This window comes from Accipiter gentilis, chromosome 10 (genome assembly GCF_929443795.1).
Source record: "Accipiter gentilis chromosome 10, bAccGen1.1, whole genome shotgun sequence".
Taxonomy (NCBI): Eukaryota; Metazoa; Chordata; class Aves; order Accipitriformes; family Accipitridae; genus Astur; species Astur gentilis.
In genome coordinates, this window is record NC_064889.1 from 28,394,013 (window position 1) to 28,416,436 (window position 22,424).

Genomic DNA, 22,424 nt, shown 5'->3' on the forward strand with positions numbered 1-22,424 from the left:
CCTCCCTTTAGCTTTTTGTCCATTAGGGATTTCTTTAATGGTAGTGAGGTCTCTCTGCTATTCCCCAAGAAAAAGAAATGTCACACAGTTCAGTTGCCTCCAATGTTTTCCCCTTGGATGAGTGGATACTCAAAGATTTTTTTCCTCTGTGAATATCATGGACACAGTGGAACAATTATAGCGTGAAATGCACTGATTTTCTTAGTGCAGCCACAAGCTATCTCTTGAGCCATAGGAGAAGAAGGAAGGGGGTGGCTTGTATGGATTATAAGGGACAGTGGCATTTTAAAGATGATAGAGTTTGAAAGGTTCTTTTCCCTTGGCAGAGGGAATATGCCTAATGTCACCTCGGGTACCAAGAAAGATGTAAGGAGGAGAAATTCTTTCATTGCATATTGATGAGAGTGATGCTGGTGTTGCTTATATCTACTAGCATTCCTTAAATGCCATATTTCTGGTCTTTCATATGAGAAATAGTTTGGGACCTGAGTCCATTCCATTTTCCAAATCATTTCCTCTACAGACTGCTATCCTTGTGCATAATTAATTGCAACACTACTGTGCTCTGCAAAAGAAAGTCTTGGAAGATCTCAGTTTCCAGAAGAGGATTACATTAGTGCACAACCACCCTGTACAAAATAAGAATATTATTTTAAACTTTATTTGATTATTTATTGTTTGTAGAGAGAGCAGGTATAGAGGCTATAATCAATCATATGATATGTATATGTGCACACATACTGATACATATGGAATGAAGGGGTTGTCACATACAGGGACATGAGAGCACAGATTTTTTTTTTTTTTGTGCTAAGACAGGCTCAGAGAGAGGTGAAGGTAGCAGTAATAAGAGGTAAATACTTAGGCCTGTCCCAAGTCAGGGGTTCTTTCGTTTGCTCCTATGGTTATTCCTCACTGAGGAAGAGGAACTGGTATTTGGTGTTCTCCAAAAGAAGCTGAATTCCCATTGATTGACACGGATCTGTGGGTGCTCACCATCTTTTACAATCACACCTGAGGTACCTCTAACTGGTCACCAACTTACAGGACGTGTTTGAAATTTTGGCCCCTTGCCCAGGGTTGTACAGAACGTGAGTGGCAGAACAAGGACCTAAAGCTGGGGTCTGAGTTCCCTGCCCTATGCGATACTGCACGGTTCCCTCCTGAGGAGAGGATTCATTCAACCACCAGTAATCCTAGAATCATAGAATCATAGAATCATTTAGGTTGGAGAAGACCTTCAAGATCATCAAGTCCAACCATCAACCATGCCTGTTTTCTAGGCAAATACCTCCCCACTGTATTACAGACCTTGCTGATTGGGGAGGATGTGGGAAGCTAATGAGATCTGTCTATTTGGCACCAGCATCCAGTACATCCTGTTGGAGACAACACATTTTCTAAAGACAGCAGGTTGGCAGAACTGAGCCCTTAGTACATATCTCCAAGATATATTAAGCATCAGATGACCATTTAACAGTATCTGCAGTACAGAAATGCTAAGAGTCATTTTTCAATCACAGAGATTGTATTAGGACCATTATTTACTAGCCCATAGTGGCTTGGGCTCATTTTGAACACTTGTCGAAGACACTCTTAGTGTCAAGAGTGCAATCACTCAAAGTACAGAGGAAGATGACAGTGTGGATAACACTAAAATACTATATACTGCTTAGCTTAATATAATAGAGCCAGATGGGCAGGAAAGGTCAGGTCAGGGACTGGTCTACACTCAGAAGGGGCTGTGTAGGGTGGGGTACAGAGAAGCGTACAAGAAACTCAAAGATGAGGAAGTGGAGCTGGAGGTACTGGTGGGATGGAAATGGAAGAGTACAAACCAGTCCTCCCCAAAGCTGAGTTTGCCTAATGTGACAAAGAGGCTAAGAGAGGACCTACATCTCACTAATGGGGAGATGCAAAGGAGACAGAACAAGCCTGTTCTTGGAGGTGTAAGGCAAAGAAGACAAGAGGCAATTAGCACATGTTGCAATAAGGGCAATTCCACTTGGTTATAAAAGAAAAAATAGTCACAGTGGGATAGCAAAACACTGAAACAGGGACCCAGAGAGGCTGAGGGATCTCCATCCTCAGAGGTCTTCAAATTCAGCTGGATAAGGCCTCAACAAGCTCCTCTACCATTGAAGTTGGCCTTGCTTTAAGCAGATGTCAGGACGAGGGATCTCCAGAGGTCCCTTCCAACCTAAATTCTGCTACAATTCTGAGTCTAGGACCACCTTACACTTCAGGTCACCTTGTTTCTCCTGATACTGTTGTCCTTTCTCCTACTATTATTACTTCTGAATGGGATTTGATACAGTCCTAAGAACACAGCTTCGCTACCTCCTGGATGGACAGTTTACCTCCATTCACCAAAAATAATTGAGGCAATTAAAGTGAATATACTCAGGAACAATTGGAGCTGGTGAGAAGTGCCTCATCCTCTCAGTCATTATCCACCTGAAAGCTGAACCCTGATCCTGCTGCCCTCCATGTCAAAACCATGTCTCCAGGATAATGTTTCAGTTTGTGAACAGTTTCTCAAAAAACTGCTTGGTTGTTCCTTGGTTACAGCCAGGACCTGAAATCACTGATCCTTACCACAGACAAAAATACAGCTCAGGTAGTAAGAACAAATTTAATCCCTTCTTAGGTTTTCATCCTGAAGGAACAGTAATAAGAGCTAGTCTCTGGGTTAGTTGTTGGTCACAACATAACAAGGAAATAACTTCTAGTTGTGTCCCAGCCACATGGAAAGGAGGAGACTGTTACTCTCAAACAATCTGAAGAAATCACAGGTGACAGTCAGGAAAGTGATGTCTGCTGTGTCAGACTATATATGAGATAAATTGAACGTAACTATCAAAAGCAGACCTAGCTCATAAGTGTATGGGACTAAAGCAAAGAGTTCAGCAATACCGAAGGTGTAATCTTCTTATGCCCTAAACACACCAAACTGTGTGTCCTGAGTGCTCACTCTTTGTCCTCTTCTTTAAGGTCTACAGAGAGAAAAAAGACTGTTCAGCACCAGCAGAACGAAACTTTATAGGTGGAGGACAAAGTCAAACTTGGATCAAACTGGTTAGTTCCTTGCCAATTCAATCACATTGTTGTGTGTGATCCAGTTTATTTCCATAAAGCACAGAGGGCTCAGTCTCACACTGGTAGAAGGTCAGTCACACTTAACTGAGGAAGGATTTGGTTGGTATAAGTCTCTTGGGTACAGCTGTCTAATCGTCCACTGCAAAAGCTTCCATAACAATAGAGTAATAGGGTCACTTGAAATATCTGGGTCTTGTGTGTGCAGCCATTTGGCTACAATTAGTCCCACTGATAACAACAGCATCCTAATCACCCGCACAAGGCTATGAGACACTTCAGAAGTCTGTCTATGATGACACATCTCTTATCTCAGGAAAACAAACCTCACTCACTGGAACATGGTACCTGTGGCAGCTGATGGAGTAGCCAGAGTTGCATAACTGTACAATCATATCCTGAGATAATGATTTATGACAGCTTTTTCATTAACGTCATTTATGTGAGAACACTAAAGCTTCTTTCCATGCAAACCCAGAATAGACATAGTGACATCAGGGATGTTCCAGACCAGCACTAGACTAGCACCATGGGAGAAAAACCTACTGATGTCTTGCATGGCAGAACATCCTAAGGCAGAGCAGGTCAGGTCCTGCTCCCAGATATGTCAGAAGGGCAGGCGCTCATGCAACTCTGGACTAAGTGAGTACCTTGGGAAGAAACACAGTGGGATGAACACAGGGACCCTAATGCAAAGAAGAAGTTGTGGCCATTTTCAAAAGGAAAGGTAAAAAAAAAAAAGGTCTTGTTGGAATACAAAGGGCCAAAAGGGATGGGTGTAAGCAGTAGGGTAGCAAGGTTAGGCATCAGCTGGGGCCCTGATGTTGAAAGATAAAATCGACAGACTTTGCTAAAGAGAAAAGAGAGTGAAGGCAAGGCAAACTGGAAGAGAGGCAATGGCAGGGAGTGACAGAAAGCCAAAACAGAACAAGGAGAAAGTGAGCAGAGTAGTATAAAATGGAGGAAACAGGCAGGAACAAACCACATTGAAGACCAGGCAGGGAGTGAAGTCCAGCAGATATGTGGAGGGAACTCATCTCTCAGTCCTAGCATGGAGATGTGGGAGGGGAGAGAGGAGCTTCTTTGTACAGTAGGGAAGTAAATCATCAGTAACGATTTTTCAGGCTCAAGGGAGCTGATCCTTCCTCTCTACGTAGTACTACTGAGACATATCTGGAGTGCTGAGTCCAGTGCTGGGCACCTCATGCACATCATGGAGTGGGTCCAATGAAGGGTCACAAAAGTGCTTAAGGGCTTAGAGCATCTCATATATGGGGGAGAGGATGAGACAGCTGGGATTGTTCAGCCTAGAGAACAAAAAGCTCAGGGGGATCTTATCAATGTGTATCAATAACTGATAGGAGGGTCTAAAGCAGATGGAGCCAGGTCCTTCTCAGTGGTGTCCAGTGACAGGATAAGAGGCAATGGCACAAACTGAAATACAAGAAATGCCACTTAAGCACAAGAAGAATCTCTTTTACACTGAGAGTGTTTGAACACTGAAACAGTGTCCCAGCAGGTCACAGAGTCTCTATCCTTGGTGATATTTAAAACGCAACTGGCCACAGTCCTGGGCAACCTGCTCTACCTGACCCTGCTTGAAGTCTGCACTAGTTGATCTCCAGAGGTGCCTCCAACCTCAGCAATTCTGTGATTCTGTAGAGTTAGTGTAGCCAAACCAGAGTGTCACACTGGAGGGTCCATCCTGAAGCGCCATAAAGATATGGGCTCAAAACACAGCAGAGAGAACCCCCACTAAGGAGCTGATCCTGATCCTTCTAGACTCAGTCTAAAGAAATTACCCCAGTGGGGTTTCTTCAGGCTAGGCAATGTCATTGACAGCAGACCCAGGCTGAGAGAGGTCCAGGTCCATTTTTTGTAAATGGCTCTTCCTACAATAACTTTCTCACTGTGAAACACTCCCATCTTCCACAGCCACTATCAGTGCCTCAGCTTCCTGACCTCAGCAATTCCAGCATGTTGATTTTCTTGTCTTCTGCACCCATGGGGAGAAATTCCTTGCTCTTAAGTGCTCTGTGGTCTGAAAGAGTGTGCTGGTTTTGGCTGGGACAGAGCTAATTTTCTTCATAGTGGCTAGTATGGGGCTATGTTTTGGATCTGTGCTGAAAACAGTGTTGATAATGCCGAGATGTTTTCATTACTGCTAAGCAGTGCTTACACAGAGTCAAGGCCTTTTATGCTTCTCACCCCATGCCACCAGTGAGGAGGCTGGGGGTGCACAAGAAGTTGGGAGGGGACACAGCGGGGACAGCTGACCCCAACTGACCGAAGGGATATTCCAGACGATATGATGTCATGGAGAAGGAAGGGGAAGACATTCAGAGTTACAGTGTTTTGTCTTCCCAAGTAGCCATTATGCATGACGGAGTCCTGCTTTCCTGGAGATGGCTGAACACCTGCCTGCCGATGGGAAGTGGTGAATGAATGCCTTGTTTTGCTTTGCCTGCATGTGTGGCTTTTGCTTTACCTATTAAACTGTCTTTATCTCAGCCCACGAGTTTTCTCATTTTTACCCTTCCCATTCCCTCCCCCATCCCATGGTGAGGGAAGTGAGTGAGCAGCTGCATGGTGCTTAGTTGCCGGGTGGGGTTAAACCACGACAAAGAGGAAGTTTTTTCTTGATATCACTGAGAAAGCTTGAGGCAGGGCTGGGACCAGAGCCCACAGTTTCCATGTCTAGTGCCCTCTTCACTGGCCAAGGAAGCTCCATCTGAATAAATGCATCCCAAGTATCCCTGGCTATTTGTCAGTTTTTTTCAGGACCTATCTGTGGAAATGCAGAACTCATGTCAGTGCTCCCACGGCTGGCAAGGACTTTATGGACCGTATTTGATTAGGATATCTCCAGTCCACACAGGACCCTCTAATCTTGGGCTGGAGACAAAAATATACAGAACCTGGGGAGACAGGGAGAAGCAAAGAGCTGAAGCAGAGAGGAATGTCTGGTTTAAGAAGCGAGTTTGCAATACATCGGCATTGCATTGAGCTCTGAGACACATCTGATGGTGTAATAGGAGAGAGTACAGTGCAGAAGAAACATTCACCTGCAGAGGCTGGAGAGACCTTGTAGCCAGAGAGAACGTGAAGTTGCAGGAGCTATGAAGGACCAGGTCTCTCTAGCACACCCTTCCCAAGCCAAGAAACTTAACCTGCTGTCTTAATTACCAATGAGGTAACAGGAGGCTAGAGGAGTGCTCTCCTTCACCACAGTCTTTTTTGAAAGTAGTGTCCTGTTTTCCCAATATACACAGATTTTCAACACTAATTGCTGGTATGAGTGTGGGCATAGGTATCCCTTCTACTGAAGACAAGGGGAGCTTTGGTGACAGCTCCAACAGACCAGGATACGGCCTGTGAGAAATAAGATTGGAGCAGAGAGGTCTGCAGGTGCTGGATAGGAAAAGGTGATGGGAAGAGCTGACTATTTCCAGTAGTGCAGGTTGTGCACATGCAAAACTTCACTCAATTCCCTTCTGAAAATCCCCTCTCTTGGAATCTTCACGTATAGGGTGTTAGAAAACAGAATTGCTTGTTCCAAGTCCCTATAAATTTGGGGAAGAATGGAAAAAGAATGACCAAATGGATCTGGCAGAGCACAATAAAAAGAGCAGTGTCTGACTGAGCTAAAAGCCTGCTAAAAGCATAGCTGTGATGGAGTTTGTGGCAGAACTCCAATCGTCTTCAGCACAGCCAGGATTTCACTACAAGTTCTTTAAAAAAGAGTGAGGTTAAAGACTCCCCTATACTCTCTTACTAACCTGGAAAGAAAGAGGCAGTTAGTCTGAGAGAGGCAATTTATCCAGCCATGGAGCCAGCTCACCTGGAAGGGACAGGTCTCTCCAAGGGAGACGGATTTTAGTCACCAGCAAGTCATGCAGAGCACAGCTGTGCATTATTCATGGTTTAGTTTGGCACCTGTCCCCAGACCTGCTGCGCGCCTTGTGAAGTTTCAAACACTGACCACACAGAGCCACACGCGGCCCTTGACGGAGCTGGGTCTGGGCTATCTGGGCTATCCTGTAAGAGGGGCTCCCACACTGCAGTTTCTGCCAGCTGCATGCTGCTTGCCTGTCTTCTTCCCCCATGCTAGCTGTGAAACAGCAGACAGGAAGGCAACCGTACACTGCCTTTCATCAGCTCTCTCCATCTCTGCTGCCTCCTTGGCATCACCCCCCAGGGCACGTGTCTGACCACACTTTCTGACAGTGCTCTGATCTTACTACCAGAACAATGGGGCTCTAATTGATTACACAAACACCACTGCAAACTGATACACAGAGGGAAACATGGGGATGCTGCTGCCAGCAAACCCCTCTGGGAGGCAGCTTCCTTTGCGTGGAAGTCACCATGCCAAAGTAGGTCTTGTTACTGAAAGCACAGGGGCTCAGCAGTGTGCGCGAGATGCACCAGTCCCAGGTCAGCAAAAGGTAATTGGTCTCTGCAGCTGCCACAAACAAAAGCAGCTGGTGCTTCAGAGCAGGGTTTCTGGGGAGGAACACTGGAAATGTTTTTTCACAGTGACCTGAGTGGGCATGTGGTGGACGCTTGTGTGTGTGTGCAGACGCACGTGTGTACAAGAACAGGTGAATGCACCCATGGAGTTAAGAAGAGAAAAAGACTAAGCATTAGGACACCCTTCCAAGAATGAAGCATTTACGCACTTGCACCCAGCATAAGTGAGGAAATACTGTTTCTAAAAAATAAAATACTACGAGGAAAAGTTAGATGTTTTCTGAAAAATCTTTTTGTCAAATATAAGAATTATTTGTGAAGTTCCTGGAATTCAGTCTGACTTTAATGACAAATTTCACCGAAAGCTTAATTATGGACATACTAAGGACCATATTGTTATCCTAGATTATGACAGCAGAATGAGGCTGGCAGTTTTCCTGACTCACTCTTCTTGGTGAACTCAAAACTAACACATAGGTGACATGATTACATTATAGGTAACACACACATTATATGAATGCATGCATGTGGAAAATACATTTCAGCTGAAATGGAAGTAGTATAGGCATTACACTGACAAATCAACACAAAAACAACTGTCACTGTGAGCTCATCATCTCTGTCTTTATAATGTGAGGTGGAATGAGCAACTGGAAAGTAAAGCTCTTGTCTTTGGGACAGGTTCTTTAGACTATATATCAAGAGTAGTAACTACCAGCAGTGCTTAGACTGCACATCTTACAGAAGTACTTGACACATCTGACATTAATATACAAATTGAATGAGTCTCCTACTATTGCTGTGATGTGGGCAAGGGATTTACGACAATCACTAAACTCACAACGGGTAATGCTGGTTCCTTTGAATAGTGATGCAGCAGGTCCAAAGAGAAAGAAACTGTTATGCAAAGATTTTGTAATTAAAAAGTTAAAACAAATCTTCCCAACTGACGTTTCTTCGCAGACAGCTGTTACACTGACCAGCAAGTGGCCAGAGCAGCAAGGGTCAAGATCTACCTCTAAACCATTAAGAGGCTATTTAGGGACAGCGAGTGGCACGAAGGAGTTGGTGCCTCCCGGAGTCGTGTCCCCCAGCATCACCGAGGGCGAAGCGCTCACCGCAAGCCAGAGAGCGGCTGCCACCTGCTGTACTGCCGGCACTGTTCCTCAAAGCATACACCTTCCCCCGCCCGGCTACAGCCCCCTCACCAGCCCGGCTGCAGCCCCCTTTGCTTGAGAGCGCCAAAGGGAGACTCCGAGAAAGAGCCGCACCCAGAAAAGCAAGCAGGGGTGCTGGGGAGAACTAGAAGGAGTGGTGTCGTGCAGAAAAGCAGATAATCGCTGGTCGTGATCAGGGAAAGAAGATAAAATAAAAAGAACAGGTCTTGCTAGGTATTTCACAGGCATGAAAGACAGCAGGAATTATGCTAAGAACTCAGCTGGTACAGTGTCCTGGTTTCAGCTGGAAGAGAGTTAATTTTCTTCCTAGTAGCTGGTATAGTGCTGTGTTGTGAGTTCAGTATGAGAAGAATGTTGATAACACACTGATGTTTTCAGTTGTTGCTAAGTAGTGTTTATACCAAGTCAAGGATTTCTCAGCTTCTCATGCCCAGCCAGCAAGAAGGCTGGAGGGGCACAAGAAGTTGGGAGGGGACACAGCCAGGGCAGCTGACCCAAACTGGCCAAAGGGGTATTCCATACCATGTGATGTCATGTCTAGTATATAAACTGGGGGGAGTTGGCCTTGGAGGGGGCATCACTGCTCAGGAACTAACTCGGCATTGGTCAGCGGGTGGTGAGCAATTGCATTGTGCATCACTTTTTTTGTATATTCCAATTCTTCTATTATTATTATTATTATTGTCATTTTATTATTGTTATTATTAGTAGTAGTAGTTTCTTCCTTTCTGTCCTATTAAACTCTTCTTATCTCAACCCATGAGTTTTACTTATTTTTTTTCTGATTCTCTCCCCCATCCCACTGGGTGGGAGGGGAGTAAGAGAGCAGCTGCATGGTGCTTAGTTGCTGGCTGGGATTAAACCACGATATACAGTTTGTTAGTCTGTTATTTTTTGTGCTTGGGTATCTGCATGCACAAAGCCAGTAACAGCACTTGGTGGATATGCAGCACTTTTTGAAAAACACATGAGTGCACACAGAAGTTTCATGCACAAGGTATCTATTGTGCACCAAATCCTATGTTGTAAGCACAGTTAAGGGACTTTAAACTTATTGAAGAAAACTGTACTTTCTCTGAAGAGCCCTACTATTGCAACAAAGGAGGTTGGGGCAAGAGCTGAACTACAGTAAAATATTTATTGCGAAAGAATTCCAGGCTTATCTGCCTGGGTAATGAGACATTTGAGACCTCCATGCAATACAGCGCACACAGATCTAACGAAATACAGATTGCCCATGTGAGTAGGGGCAAAGGCAAGTAAAAAAGTACCATGATCTCATTTTCCTGATAAGGTTCAGATCTTCTTCTGTGAAACAGGAGTTTTAAAAGGCGTCTGATCTCCAAAGGCACACAGATCAACTGTTAGTTAAGGATATAAGAGATTACAAAACTAAAAGAAATAGAAGTTCAGAGCTAGACTGGATTCCCTTGACACCTTATGATGGAGGGTTACTAATAGGAAAAGTTAATTAGGAAGCAGAAAAATAGCAAATAAATGGGAATTAGAGACATTGAAATGATTCGGTGAAGGCAGCATGATTTCTGAGTGTAGCCTCTCTTACTGGGAGAAGTTCAGAAAGTAAGGAGAAGACTCAGAAGCAGCCAGTGGAAGTCTGTAGCCAGGCAGCCTCTGTGCTGTTACCAAAGCCAGTCTCTTTATAAAATAGATTCAGAGAGGAAAGCATGGCAAAAAAATCAGTTACCAAACTCCAAACTGTGACCAGAGCTTCCAGCTGAAGCTTCCCCAGTATATGTAAGTGAAGCAAAAGGAAAAATATTTTGTACAGGTACATGCATACAAATACACATCCTGTCTTGATTTGGCTAGCTGGGAATAGGCAATTCATCAATGCAAACAGGACAAGATTCAGGTCTTCTCACTGCATGGGAGTTAAGCCAACTACACTAAGGTACAGTATTGGTTTGAAACAGAAGAACTAGTCATGAGTAACTTCTCTGAGGCCAGAAGATAGTGTCTTTTTTCTGTTTTACCTTAATTAAGCCTGACATGTGCTTGTGGACCTATATTCTGTGCCTATGAGAGGGACAGGGCACTTTAGAGAAGAGACTCAGAAACCATCAGGAATAAACAATACAAAGCAGGGCAAAGAGCAGATGAAAGGGCCATGAGTGTGTCAGACGAATGAGACAGAGTGGAGTAAAACAAGCAGAGCATAAAAACAAATTGGTGGAAAGAGGAAGCAAGCAGTGACAGCATCCAAGAAAGAAAATCTTCTATATAGTCCCCATGGCCAGGTGTGTGTTTGTAGCACTCTCTCCCTGCCCTGAGGAGGCATGAAGTTTGATTGCTTGGCTCAAGTAACACACACCAGCAGAGAGCAGAACTGAATGAGCCAGCTGTGATCACAACTTGAAAAACTAGAGTCTAGAGATAGGTAGTTTTCACAAACTCCACCATTAGCGAAGAGGGCTGAAACTAGCTACCCTCCAGTGACCCCTCTAGCAACCATAGGGCCCAAGAGCTGTGGTGAGGTGCAGCCTGCAGGAAAAGAAAACCTCCTGTATTTCAAGTTAGCATCATGCAAAACTGCATGCAGCCTTCCCGGAACTGTGAACAAACAGATCCATTGCCTCTGATTCCTGTTGAAATTCAGAGCTACAGAGTAAAAATGGCACAAAATTGATCAATTTAACTGTTGTCTCTACATGGGAAAAGGATGATCATTTATAAAAACAGTCACTGTTATTATTCACAGAGCAGAGGATGCAAAGGCAGAGACCAAAGAAAAGAGTAGCACAAATATCTTTCCTCTTTGTAGCAACAAAGATGCTCTAGGAGTAGGGTAATGGGAAGCACTCTGAGCAGAAGGTGCTTGTTTCCCTTCTTCTTTTCAAAAGCCAAAACACTCATCAGACACAGTCCATGCAAGGACAGATACACAAGACAGCCCTTTAGCAGGATACAGAGCTAGTCTGCTGGGAAAAATCCCAGTGTTGCTTCTCAGCAGCTGCGCGAGAACAGCTGGGCTTCCACCCCTGCCCCAGGGCCATCACTACCACTGCCTCCCTCCAGCTTGCAAGTAAGGGCTTCCGCTGCCCATGCCGCAAGCAGTTGGTAACATTTCAAACCCTAGCTGCAAACTATAAACAGTTTCCAATTTGTGCATTCCTAACTCAGCAGAGAGTGCAATGGTTACTGTTGCTGAGGGCTAAACAGGGGTCATAGGGTGATACTACTAGCAGTGAATTATTTATGTACTGTAGCGTGGGGATTTAGGGTCATGGCCACAAGAAGACAATATTCTGGGTCACCCCTCCTTGCTACAGAAAAATATACCCAGCTTTGAAAGCAAATAGCTGATATTCCTTGTTCACTGTCAGAGATTCCCTAACTCATTCCCATACTGAAAGTAAAGCAAATACTCTGCCCACTTAAGAAATGCTTGAACAAAAAACACCCTGACAAACTGACAAAAACAAACCATCCTTCCAAATGCAGTCAGAGGGGAACAGCAGACAAAACGTTGCTGGGTATAACTCTTAGAAATCAGCCCCAGTTTCTACCTGGAGCTCAGCATCCATTAGTTCTTGCTGTGTAACTACAAAGCAAGATCCAGACAAGAGGTAGTCATATATGGTCAGGCTGAAAGATCCTATAATCATTAAAAAATCAGCCAAGTTTAAAGCATTACAAGTGTTTCTGTAAAACATGACTATTTTAGCTCCTGTTTGTCAAAGCACTTCCACTTACTGCACTTAGAAAGGAACTTAAGTATCAGTTACTGTCACTGCTCAGCCAAGAATCACAGCAGTGCCTCTGCTTTAAAGGTGTGTGGTAGTGCCTGAAAACAAGACCAGATTTTCAGCTCCGAAATGCACATGCATATCTCAGTGCACAGACAGCCTTTCATGTCACATGAGAGTGACAGTTCTCCTGTGAATTTGTAAACCCTCCTTTCTATCAAAAGACATAAAATGAGCCCTGCCTCCATCAAAATGTTCTTTTTAAGTGAGTTAATAAGGATTTTCTGTAAAAGGCTGGATGAGAACTTAGCAGAGAAATAACATCTACACACAGTACTGCTAACTGACCATTTATGATGAAATAAAATCTAATGTGTGATCTTACTTATGGTGAAGCGCAGGGAAGTCGCTTAATCTTCCCTGGGTGTGGGATACTGTTCACTATGGGCTATTTCTAGCCCACTGTAATAATTTCTGTTTATACTGTTGTTCTCCTCATCCCAGAGGTTTTGGTGGGCTGCACACTGAGATTTAATGCACTTGTCATCACTACAGTGAATTATTCTGGATGTTACACTTAACTCCAGTTGGCACAACCTCAAACAGATAGAAATATCTGACTACATTCTGATTTTCTCCTACTCTATTAGTCAGCAGCAGTTCTCAGAGACGAAGCCAAACCATTCCACTCCTCATATTTACATTCTGCTTAGAGCACTGATAGCATTTTTCCTCAAACCGATGCAGACCCTGTCTGCTGGAGAAGCACTTCATAATATTTAAACCATCGTGCAGTGCTGATCAAGTTCAGGTAACACAGCTCTGAAAGGTATAATCTTTTACCAGCTACCATATTATAGAAGTCAATCAACTCTTTAAAATGCTCTGAAAGTCAAGCTTTCCAAGCACTCAATCTGCCATTCATACTTCTACACACAGGTGAATAATTTTACCAGGACTTATCTAAATAAAGAAAAGCAAGCATCAAAAAAATGAAAACATCAGGAATAACTCAGACAAGTCTGGCAACACTGCCTCTGATTTCAAAGGCTGTAGGATCCAACCCTGTAGCACACTGGAGCTATAGCAAAAGTAACATATGGGCATCCGAGTCAGATTTCCAGAATCAGTGTGAAGACAAGGCCCAGGCAAAGTTGCCTTGAAGCCAAAAGACCTGGGCAGTTGGGGAACTAGCCCTTATTTAAGAAAATACTTGCAAGAGCCTATTTTCTGAGTAAGCTACTTTCAGGACCCTTTGCTATACAGAGACAAGTGACCTAAAAGATATTACAATGTATTTAACACTGTGAAGCTATTTTCTTGCAAAGGCAGAGAGCAGGGGCAGGTGGGGTTTATGATGGAATACATGGGCCAGACCTTCAGCAAGTGTAAACCAGCATGACTTTTTGTCCTCATTGAAGACACAGTAATTCATACCAGCCAGCACCCCTATGTGTGTAGTCTGATAAAGGGAGGAGTCTAAATAAAATGCATATTCCCAAATAAATAAAAACTGCGTCACTCATCTCTTTTTCTTTGTAAAAAGCTAAAATTTCTTCCCTCAGACTCTGTTGACTGCGATTGAAGTTCAGCCTTAAAAAATGTGATCAGTGGTTTTAAATGTTTTGATTAAAATTTCTTAATTAAAATAATTTTTATGAAGCATTATCTGCTAGAGATAAGGGTTTTCCCCACTCATGCTGACAACTGTTCTTATAAAGAAGCTCCTCACCAATTTTTATGTTCAAACACAGGAACATCTTGGATTCATAGCACACAAGAAGTACACATCATTTGGAGGGACTTTTTCACCAAAAAATAAATACGAACTGAGAGAGTACATGCATTTGTCCAGAAGGAGAACTGTTATGGAAGCCTGAGCTTTTGCTTTTAAACAGGATTTTCTCTGGCACATCGAGAGCGTTCCTTCTTATTACAGCAGTGTGTAAAACCGCTGAGAAAAGGATACCAAACTACTTCCTTAGCAGCCAGCCAGAAAGGACAGACTACTAGCTTGAGCTATCTGGATTTACAGGGGAAAAGAAATAAAAAAGGAAAGCAAAAGAACGCTCCCTCCCTGATCGCACCGCTTTCCCGAACGCCCCTCGCGACCCCAAGCCAAAGGCCCCCGCCAGGAGGACGCAGAGCCATTTCCTTCGCACTTTTTAAACTTCTCCCTGGCCGGGCCAGGCAGGGCAGAACCCGGGGGGGTCCGGATCGCCTCTGTCCCCCTGGGGTCCATGGGAGGGAGATGGGGGGTCCCGGGGGGGGGGCCGAGGGGATGAGGCGGCTCTGCGCGGAGGGGCGGGGCGGGCGCGGGGCAGCGCGGAGCTGTCCGCCGCACCGGTGCTGAACGGGGGGGGCCGCGCCCCGCTGCCCGGGGTGGGGTGCGGCGGGGGGGAAGGGGAGAGGTCCCACGGTGCTGCCCCGAGGAAGGGAGGGCTGAGAGGGGCACTAGGAGGGGTCCCTGGATGGGAAGTGGAAGGGGGTGGGGAGGGACGGTCCAAGGGGTGGGGTTGTCCCCGGACGGACCGTGCAAAGGAGGAACTCCTGGATAGATGGTGGAAAGGGAAAATCCTTGGACGGGTGGTGCAAAGAGGGAACTCCTGGACGGCCCGCGGAAAGGGATAATCCTTGGACGGGTGGTGCAAAGAGGGAACTCCTGGACGGCCCCCGCAAAGGAGAAAACCCTCGGATGAGTGGTTCAAGGGGGGGACCCCTCTCAGCGATAGCGCAGTGGAAGATGATTTGGACAGGCGGACAGGGAAATCCTTGGAAGGGTGGTGCAAGGGGGAAACTCGTGGTCAGCCAGTGCAAAGGATAAAGACTTGAATAGGGAGTTCACAGGGAGACTTCTTGGACAGGTAGCGCAGTGGGGGAACCCTCGGACAGCAGTGCAAAAGGGAACCCTCGGACAGCCAGTTCAAAGGCGGAATTCTTGGAGGGGTCATGCAATGGGGAAACTCTTGGACAGGCTGCACAAATGGGAAGCCGTTGGATGGGTGGTTGAAGGGAAGGCCCCTTGGATGGGTAGTGCAACGGGAAAACCCTTGGCCAGGCGGTGCAAAGGGGAAACCCTTGGCCAGGCGGTGCAAAGGAGGAACCTTTGAAAAGAGGGTGTCCCTAGACAGAAGGGGTGATGGAAAGAGGAGGAGGATCGCACCTGTGTATGTTCATCTCCCGGGGCGGGCGCCGCGCCTTGTCGTAGGCCACCTTGGCGAAGACGCCGGCGATGAGCACGAAGGCGATGGCCCCGCACGAGATGTAGACGGTGGCGTTGGTGCTGTCCTTGTCCGGGTCGTACTTGTTGGCGTCCCCGTCGGCGCCGTTGCTGCCGTCGGCGGGCAGCGCGCCGCTGGCGGTGGTGGGGTGGGCCCACTCGGGGCTCTTGTAGTTGCGGCACAGGCTCTGGTTGAGCTTCTCGGCGCGCTTGTTGCAGCAGAAGCGATAGAAGCAGGTGCCGCAGCAGTAGCGGAAGCCCGTAAGGCTGTTGTTGCACTCGAACTCCTTGTCCCACTGCCCGCTCACGTCGTAGTACCCCCAGCACGTCTCGTGGGCCGGGGCCGAGCCCCCGCCGCCGCCCCCGCCGCCGGGGGGCGTCCTGCCGCCGCCCGCGCTCTTCCCGCGCCCGGGCAGCGCCGTGGGGGCGGCAGCCCCCGGGCCCGCCAGCGTCTGGTTGAGGAGCTCCTTGCCCGGCTTGGGGGTCCGCCGCGGCGCCGCCGCCCCCTGGGTCCGGTTGCCCTTGGCGCGGGGGGGACCGGCCGCCTGCGCGGCCAGCAGCAGGGCCAGGAGCTGCAGGGAGAGCAGGAGCAGCGGCAGCAGCAGGTGCCGCGGCCCCATGGCGGGGCTTGGCGGGGGCCGCGGGGCGCGGCGGGGCGCGGCGCGGGGTGGGGGCGGCGGGCGGCGGCGCGGGGCTCAGCGGCCGCGGCGCTGCCCCATGGGGGGGTGGGGTGTGGGGGGGCGGGCGGGCGCGGGGGGTCCCGCTGCTGCCGCGCGGCTCTTCAGCGGCGGCTGCCCGGCGCCGGGCGCTTCATGCCGGCGCGCAGCGAGCGGCGGAGCCCGGCGGAGCGGGGCTCGAGGCGGCGGGGTCCCGTGCCGGCCGGTGCTCCTCCGGCGAGGGGCTGCGAGAGACGGGGAGAGGGTCAGAGCGCGCCGCGCCCCCGGCACCCCCGCCCGCCCCCCCCCCCCCCCGCCCCCCCAAGCCCACGGCCTTACCATGCCGGAGCGGGACTGCAGCGGGGCCGCGGCGCCGCGGAGCCGGCGGGCTGCCCGCGCTCCTCGCGGAGGCGGGGGCGGAGCGGCGCGGAGCCGGGCGCGGAGCAGGGGCGGGCGCCGAGCCGAGAGCCGCGCCGCGCCGCGCCGGGCGCTCCGGATTAGGCCCGCCCACCGCTGCCGGGCCCGCTCCTTACATCACTCCGGGCCGGCGTCACCGCACGCGGGGCGCCGCTTCGCGAACACGCCGGGCCGGCGGCCCCCGCCGCCCCCCGCCGCCGCCGCCCCCCGGGGCAGCGCGCACCGGCCCCGGCCCCGGCCCCGGCCCCGGTCCCGGCCCCGCCTGCCCGGGAGGCCTCGGGCTGAGCGGTCGGTGTCCCGGCGGCGTGCGCGGGAAGGGTCCCTATAGGGGTGTGCGGGGGCGTGGTCCCCACTGGTGCGAGGTGCGTGGGGTCACGGTCCCTGCAGAGGTGGGCAGGGGTACGGTCCCTACAGGGCTGTGCGGTGTAGGGTCCCTCCACCTGTCCCTGGGAATGGGGTCCCACCGGGTCAGCTGTCTTTACAGTCCCTGTAGGGGTGCATGGGACCACAGTGCCTACAGGGACAGGCAGGGGCTACGGTGGCTATAGATTTGAAGTCTGTGTGGTCCCTAAGTGTGTGCACTGGTTATTGTTCCTGTACGTGTGCATGAGTTCATGGATCGCTGTGTGCGGGGAATATGGCCCCTGTGGATGTTTGAGGGCTACATTGACCCTGTGTGTGAGTGTTAGGGACCCTCTGAACATATGCAGTGACGTGCTCCCCATCATAGTGTGTGTGGGAGGTATGATCCTTATGGATGTGTATGAGCAGGCCCTATAAATGTGCACAAGTTGTTTGGGTCGGGGGCCCTAGAGACACATGTGGGTTCCCGGGGTTAAAGGAGCCTGGGTGTCCAAACAGCTCTGCTCCAGGCAGCTCAGGAGCAGAGCTCCCTTGCCCCTCTAGGAGGTTCCTGTCCCCGCACAGTGCCTGCAGCACGACCTGGTGCTGCGCAGATGTTGGCCCCAGGGCTGTCAGGCCATGCTGCCCACCAGGCCCGTGCTGTCCCCGCTGCCCTGCCACCCCCTGCACAGGGACACACCTCCTAGGCTGCACTGGGACTGCTACACCAGCCTGGGGCTGTTGGCACCTGCCTAGGAAGGTGCACCGGGTCCAGCTGAGTCCCAGTTCCCTGCTGCAAGGGCTCAGCTATTGCACTCAGGGTGGAGAAGAAGCCATCCCCCACCCCAACTTGTCTGATACACTCCCCACTTCTTCAAACTGGTTCCCCTCCAGGGCAGCTCCAGGGTGCTGTAGAGATGGGCTAGCAATGCCCTGAGCTGGCCATACCCGGTGACCCAGGCACAGCCACCACGTGTTTGTTTAAGGCAGTTTTGAGCAAGCTTCCTGCAGGTGCAGAAGGTTTCACTGCTGTGAGCTGCTGGGCCTCCACGCTAGAATTTCCTCAAAGTCCTGGTGCTTCCCTCCGTGTCCCATTGCAAACTAAACTAAAGCCTTTACAAATATTTCCTGAAGACATACAAGGCATTGCCAGCTGTAAGGACACACAGAGGACAGAGAGAAATCACAGCAAAGAGGAGCACATGAAGACAGGAACTGAAGTGATGCCCTGTAGCTGTAGGCAAGCAGTTTTCAGGAGTGGGGAGCATGGCATAGGGGGAAGAGAGCAGTGGAGAGAAAGTGGAAACCACCACTGAAAATCCCCTCCCCTGTACCTCAAACCCTGTGAATCATTTCCTCAAGCTACCTAGGTTTGAAAGCCCACAGCTCTTGGCTGGGGCCATTTTATAACTCTCTTCGGAGACCCCACGGACCATAAGGTTGGCAAAGAAAGCTTTAGCTCTGACATCTAAAGCTGCTCCGATGCTGGGGGACACCTGGGGAAATCGGACAATAGCTTCATTCCTCAAGAAGACCCACCTGGCAGTACTAGGAGTACTGTGTTTAAGGGATGTGCCCAGATCTCACTGGTAGATCAACACCATGGGGTCCCCAGGCCTCAGCAGTACCTGACCCCAAACTCAGAAGCGAGGCAGGAGACAGCCTAAGACCAGTGTGGCATGTGACCACCCAGATGGGAGTTTGAGCTGCTTTAATGCACGTTCCGTTCTGAACCCTGAATACTGTAAGCCCGCCTGATCTGTCCTTCCTTTGGGGATTATGCTCCCATTACAGGTGTCCTCCAAAACCTTATGTCAAAGACTGTAAAGCAGATTTGGCTGATGTTGGGAGGCCACCTCCAAACATTGTGGCCCTTCCAGCTCCCCAGCGTGGCTTTATCAAAATTGCCCTGGCAAGCATCTTCAGCCCTGAGCTGCCTTGAAACTCTGTCCCTTCTTCTCCAAGGTAGGTCCTTTGCAAAGTGTAGGAGGCAACAGGATGTAATAGTCTGCATCTTCCCCTTATCTGGTTGTTCCCTGCACACTTATACAGGAACTGAGGTCTCTGCAGAGGCACTGCTTTGGGGAGGGGAGGTATCACTCTAGAGAAAGCCCAGCATCCTCTCCCGTGTGGGCAAGGCTACCTGCTGAAGGCAATCCTCAGGGACAAGATCTGTAGTTCTTGAGACATAAAACTATTGATGATCTTCTGTCCTTATGCCAAATGTTACAAGGGCACAGAAAATGTCTAGCAAAACCATATCTCCCTGGAGAACAGTGCTAAGTGCTAAGTGTTCTGCCCCACAGAATATTTGGGGTCTGAGACTTGTCTTTTTTTTAGTGTGTCTAGTGTGTCTAGCACAGCCTCCAGCACTGGATGAGAATTGGACTCCACGTGCTCCTGCGATACCGCTATGGCTGAATCAGACCAAGGTAATGATGAAACATCCAGATGCCTCTGCCTCCTCCTGCTCAATTTATCAACACCAATAAGCATGCTAGAGAAGGACAAAGTCTCCATGGATCTCCTGTATAATCCCATTGCCTTGCCCAGAGCCAAAATAATGGGATGGAAAGAGCTAAAGCAAATGTAGAAAAAAGGAAACAGTCCCCGAGGAGCAGCGTCAGGTTCCTGGGACTTTTCTGGGGCTTGAAGCTGTGCTGCTGGCTGCAGAAGGAAAGGACAAGGGCCGAGGCGTTTGCGGGAGAAAATTACTCTGCTCCACACCTAACCATGCTTGGGAAAGATCACTCTGATGACAGCTCCACTCCCTAACTTCATCCCCACCTGGAAGTCACTACAAAATCTCTAGCACTTTCTCTTTTATCTCAGGTCCCATCCTCCCCAGGTTGTTTTTATCAGCATGCCTGTTTCAGAGCTGTTTTCTTGTTTATCTTCTTTGCCGGGTGCTTTCATCTCTCTCCTGGAAATGCCGCGGCTGCTGGCAGTGAAGGGAAGTGCAGGTTCAGTAACTTCTCTTCAATCTAATTCGTACACAGAATCATTCACCTTTAGCCTGTTTTCCCTGCCACCACTCGTCGGACCCTGATGACTTTGTGAGGAGTTTGTAATGAGTCTGATGTGCTCAAAAGCTGATTCTTCCTCGTCAAGGGATTAAATTGTGACCGTGAATCTTTATTAAAATGAGCTCAGCACTTTGGACCTAATTTTTCTTCTAAAATTAATGTAGCTACAAAAAGCTAATAATAGGAGTTTTGGGGATTATTTCTATGAAGCTGAATTCTTTCTTGCTTGACTACATATGAGCTTGCTTTATGAATGTAGTGAAGGTACAGGGTGGATCCTGATTTTGTTATAAGCAGAAGGGTGCTTACTCCCAGATACAAAACAGACAGTGAATGGAAAGCAGACAGGGAAATGTGAGGGCAACAAATGCAGTGACAACAGACACTGAGGTGGCAGGGATCTCACACACAGCAGTATGGGCAGTGCCAGATGTGATCAGCTTCTTGTGCAGTTTCCTGAGCAGCTGCTTCACAGGAAGGGACAAGAAACTAGCTCAGAAAAGGGATATTGCATCAGCTTTTCCTGGTTGGTTTATTCTGTGGTGCCTGAGAGAATTCTGTGGTTTATATGGTTTTGTATAGTTGGAGGAACTGTGATTATCTTTACCCATGGGGACATCTTGTTTCTCTCTCGTTCTTCCTATCCATCCAGCCACTGTGGCAGTGAATGTCACAGGCTCATGATGTCCTACAGCAGTGACGTATATGCCTGTCTTTGGGGCATTCTCAGCACTTAAGCCTCTGTTTTCTGTCTCAGTAAGGGGAGGAGGGGGAGGAGACTGCCAGGCTGTTGACAGATGTGTACGCAGTTTTCCAGACAACTTACTCACCTATGCAACTTGGGGGATCAAGATGCTGCTGCTGCCTGCAGCAATGTCAGCAGCAGGAGGTGCCACTAGACTGGACAGCCAAGCACTCCTGGGAGAGGTTCAGGGAGTTCACTGATGTCTCACCAGTGAGAACTTTGGCTAGGCAGTTCATCAATGCACTCACTTGAAATGTCCATATGGGCCATCTGTAAACAGAAGACAGAGAAACTTCTCCAGCAAATGATTGATTCCTCATTATTTATCCAGGCCTGGTTACAGAGAAGGCTTCAGAAACTACTTTTACCACTGCACCTCTGCAAACCCCCGAGGTCCTGTGGTCAGGTGGATGGACATAGGCTAAGTGTCTTCTGATCAAATAAGCTCTGACACAAAACTGATCAGCCAGACCCACAAAGTTTCTCTGATAATGCTCTGCATGTGTAGGGGGCAGCGCTGATGCTTGCACAGCTCACACATTTGTTTTCTGCTGCTTTTCCTTTCCTGGTTTGAACTCCTCTAAAATACACTTACACAGCAAACACAGCTGTGGGGTGTACCAGAGGTATTTTGCTCCTTCCTCTGTGCATGGAAGAAGATCTGCATGCAGAAAGCCACTCTTGTGGTCCTTTCTTAGCTGATAGACTTGCTTCACCCAAAAAGAATTTACCTGGTAGTGTCTCTGCACTTGTGAAATCTTGTGATGCTTTCTTGATAGTTAACAGAAAACCCAGCACAAGGCAAACCCTCCAACTATTCACTGCAATATGTGGCATCCCCCTGGAGATCCAGGCAGAGAGAAGGGAATACAGAAACCTCAGCACAGGCTTCTTCTCCTTTACTGGTAGCTACTGTGCAATGGTTCCTCCAGGCCTGCCCACCAGTTTGAGAAAGACATTTTAAACTGCTTTGGCTTTCTACCTTTGTCATTGCGAATTGGGATGTTGCTACAGGCTGGGACTTTCTCAGTCTGTGAAGGGCCATATGCTGGTTAAGAGTAGCATATCACTGATGTGGGCATCTTTCCCCCATGCTGGATATTGGTGGTTAGTTTCCTTTATCTTGCTGTATGTGCACAGAAGGGAAACCAGTGAGAGCTATTCTTTTACATACCATTACTGTCACTATTGTTATTTCCATTACAATTATGGCACGAACCTGTCTCACTAACACAAGGGCAGACTTCTCCTTCTCTTCCCAGCACCTAGCCAGGCACTGCTCCATCAGTGCCCAACAGATCTGACTTTCCCATGGAATTTGGCAAACCCAGCAGTCACTCTTCCATTCAGATTGTCCTACAGCTCAAGGCACTTCATCACCAACCAGTCTGAGCCAGGAGAAACTGTCCAAGTCAGCAGAGAAGCAGATGGAAGGAACCAGACTGCGTGCATCCAACACCTTGCACAGTCATTACCTAGCCACAGACTGAATGCAGATGATAACATGAAATGAGAGATATTAACTTCGGTGTTGATGATCACAGGCCTGCCTCCAAGCCCAGCA

General features: G+C 48.5%; 1 protein-coding gene across 3 annotated transcripts in view; it reads right to left on the bottom strand.

The window, feature by feature from the left end:
• Positions 1-16,344, bottom strand: part of SHISA6 (shisa family member 6) — a 263,047-nt gene extending 246,703 nt beyond the window's left edge. For all 3 annotated transcript variants that reach the window (XR_007507507.1, XM_049812526.1, XM_049812525.1), the window contains exon 1: positions 15,618-16,344. Coding sequence is in view for 2 of the 3 variants with exons in the window: in XM_049812526.1 (XP_049668483.1) it covers positions 15,618-16,294 (677 nt within the window). In the remaining variant the exon portion in view is untranslated. The remainder of the gene's footprint in view (positions 1-15,617) is intronic.
• Between the last annotated feature and the right edge of the window lie 6,080 nt (positions 16,345-22,424).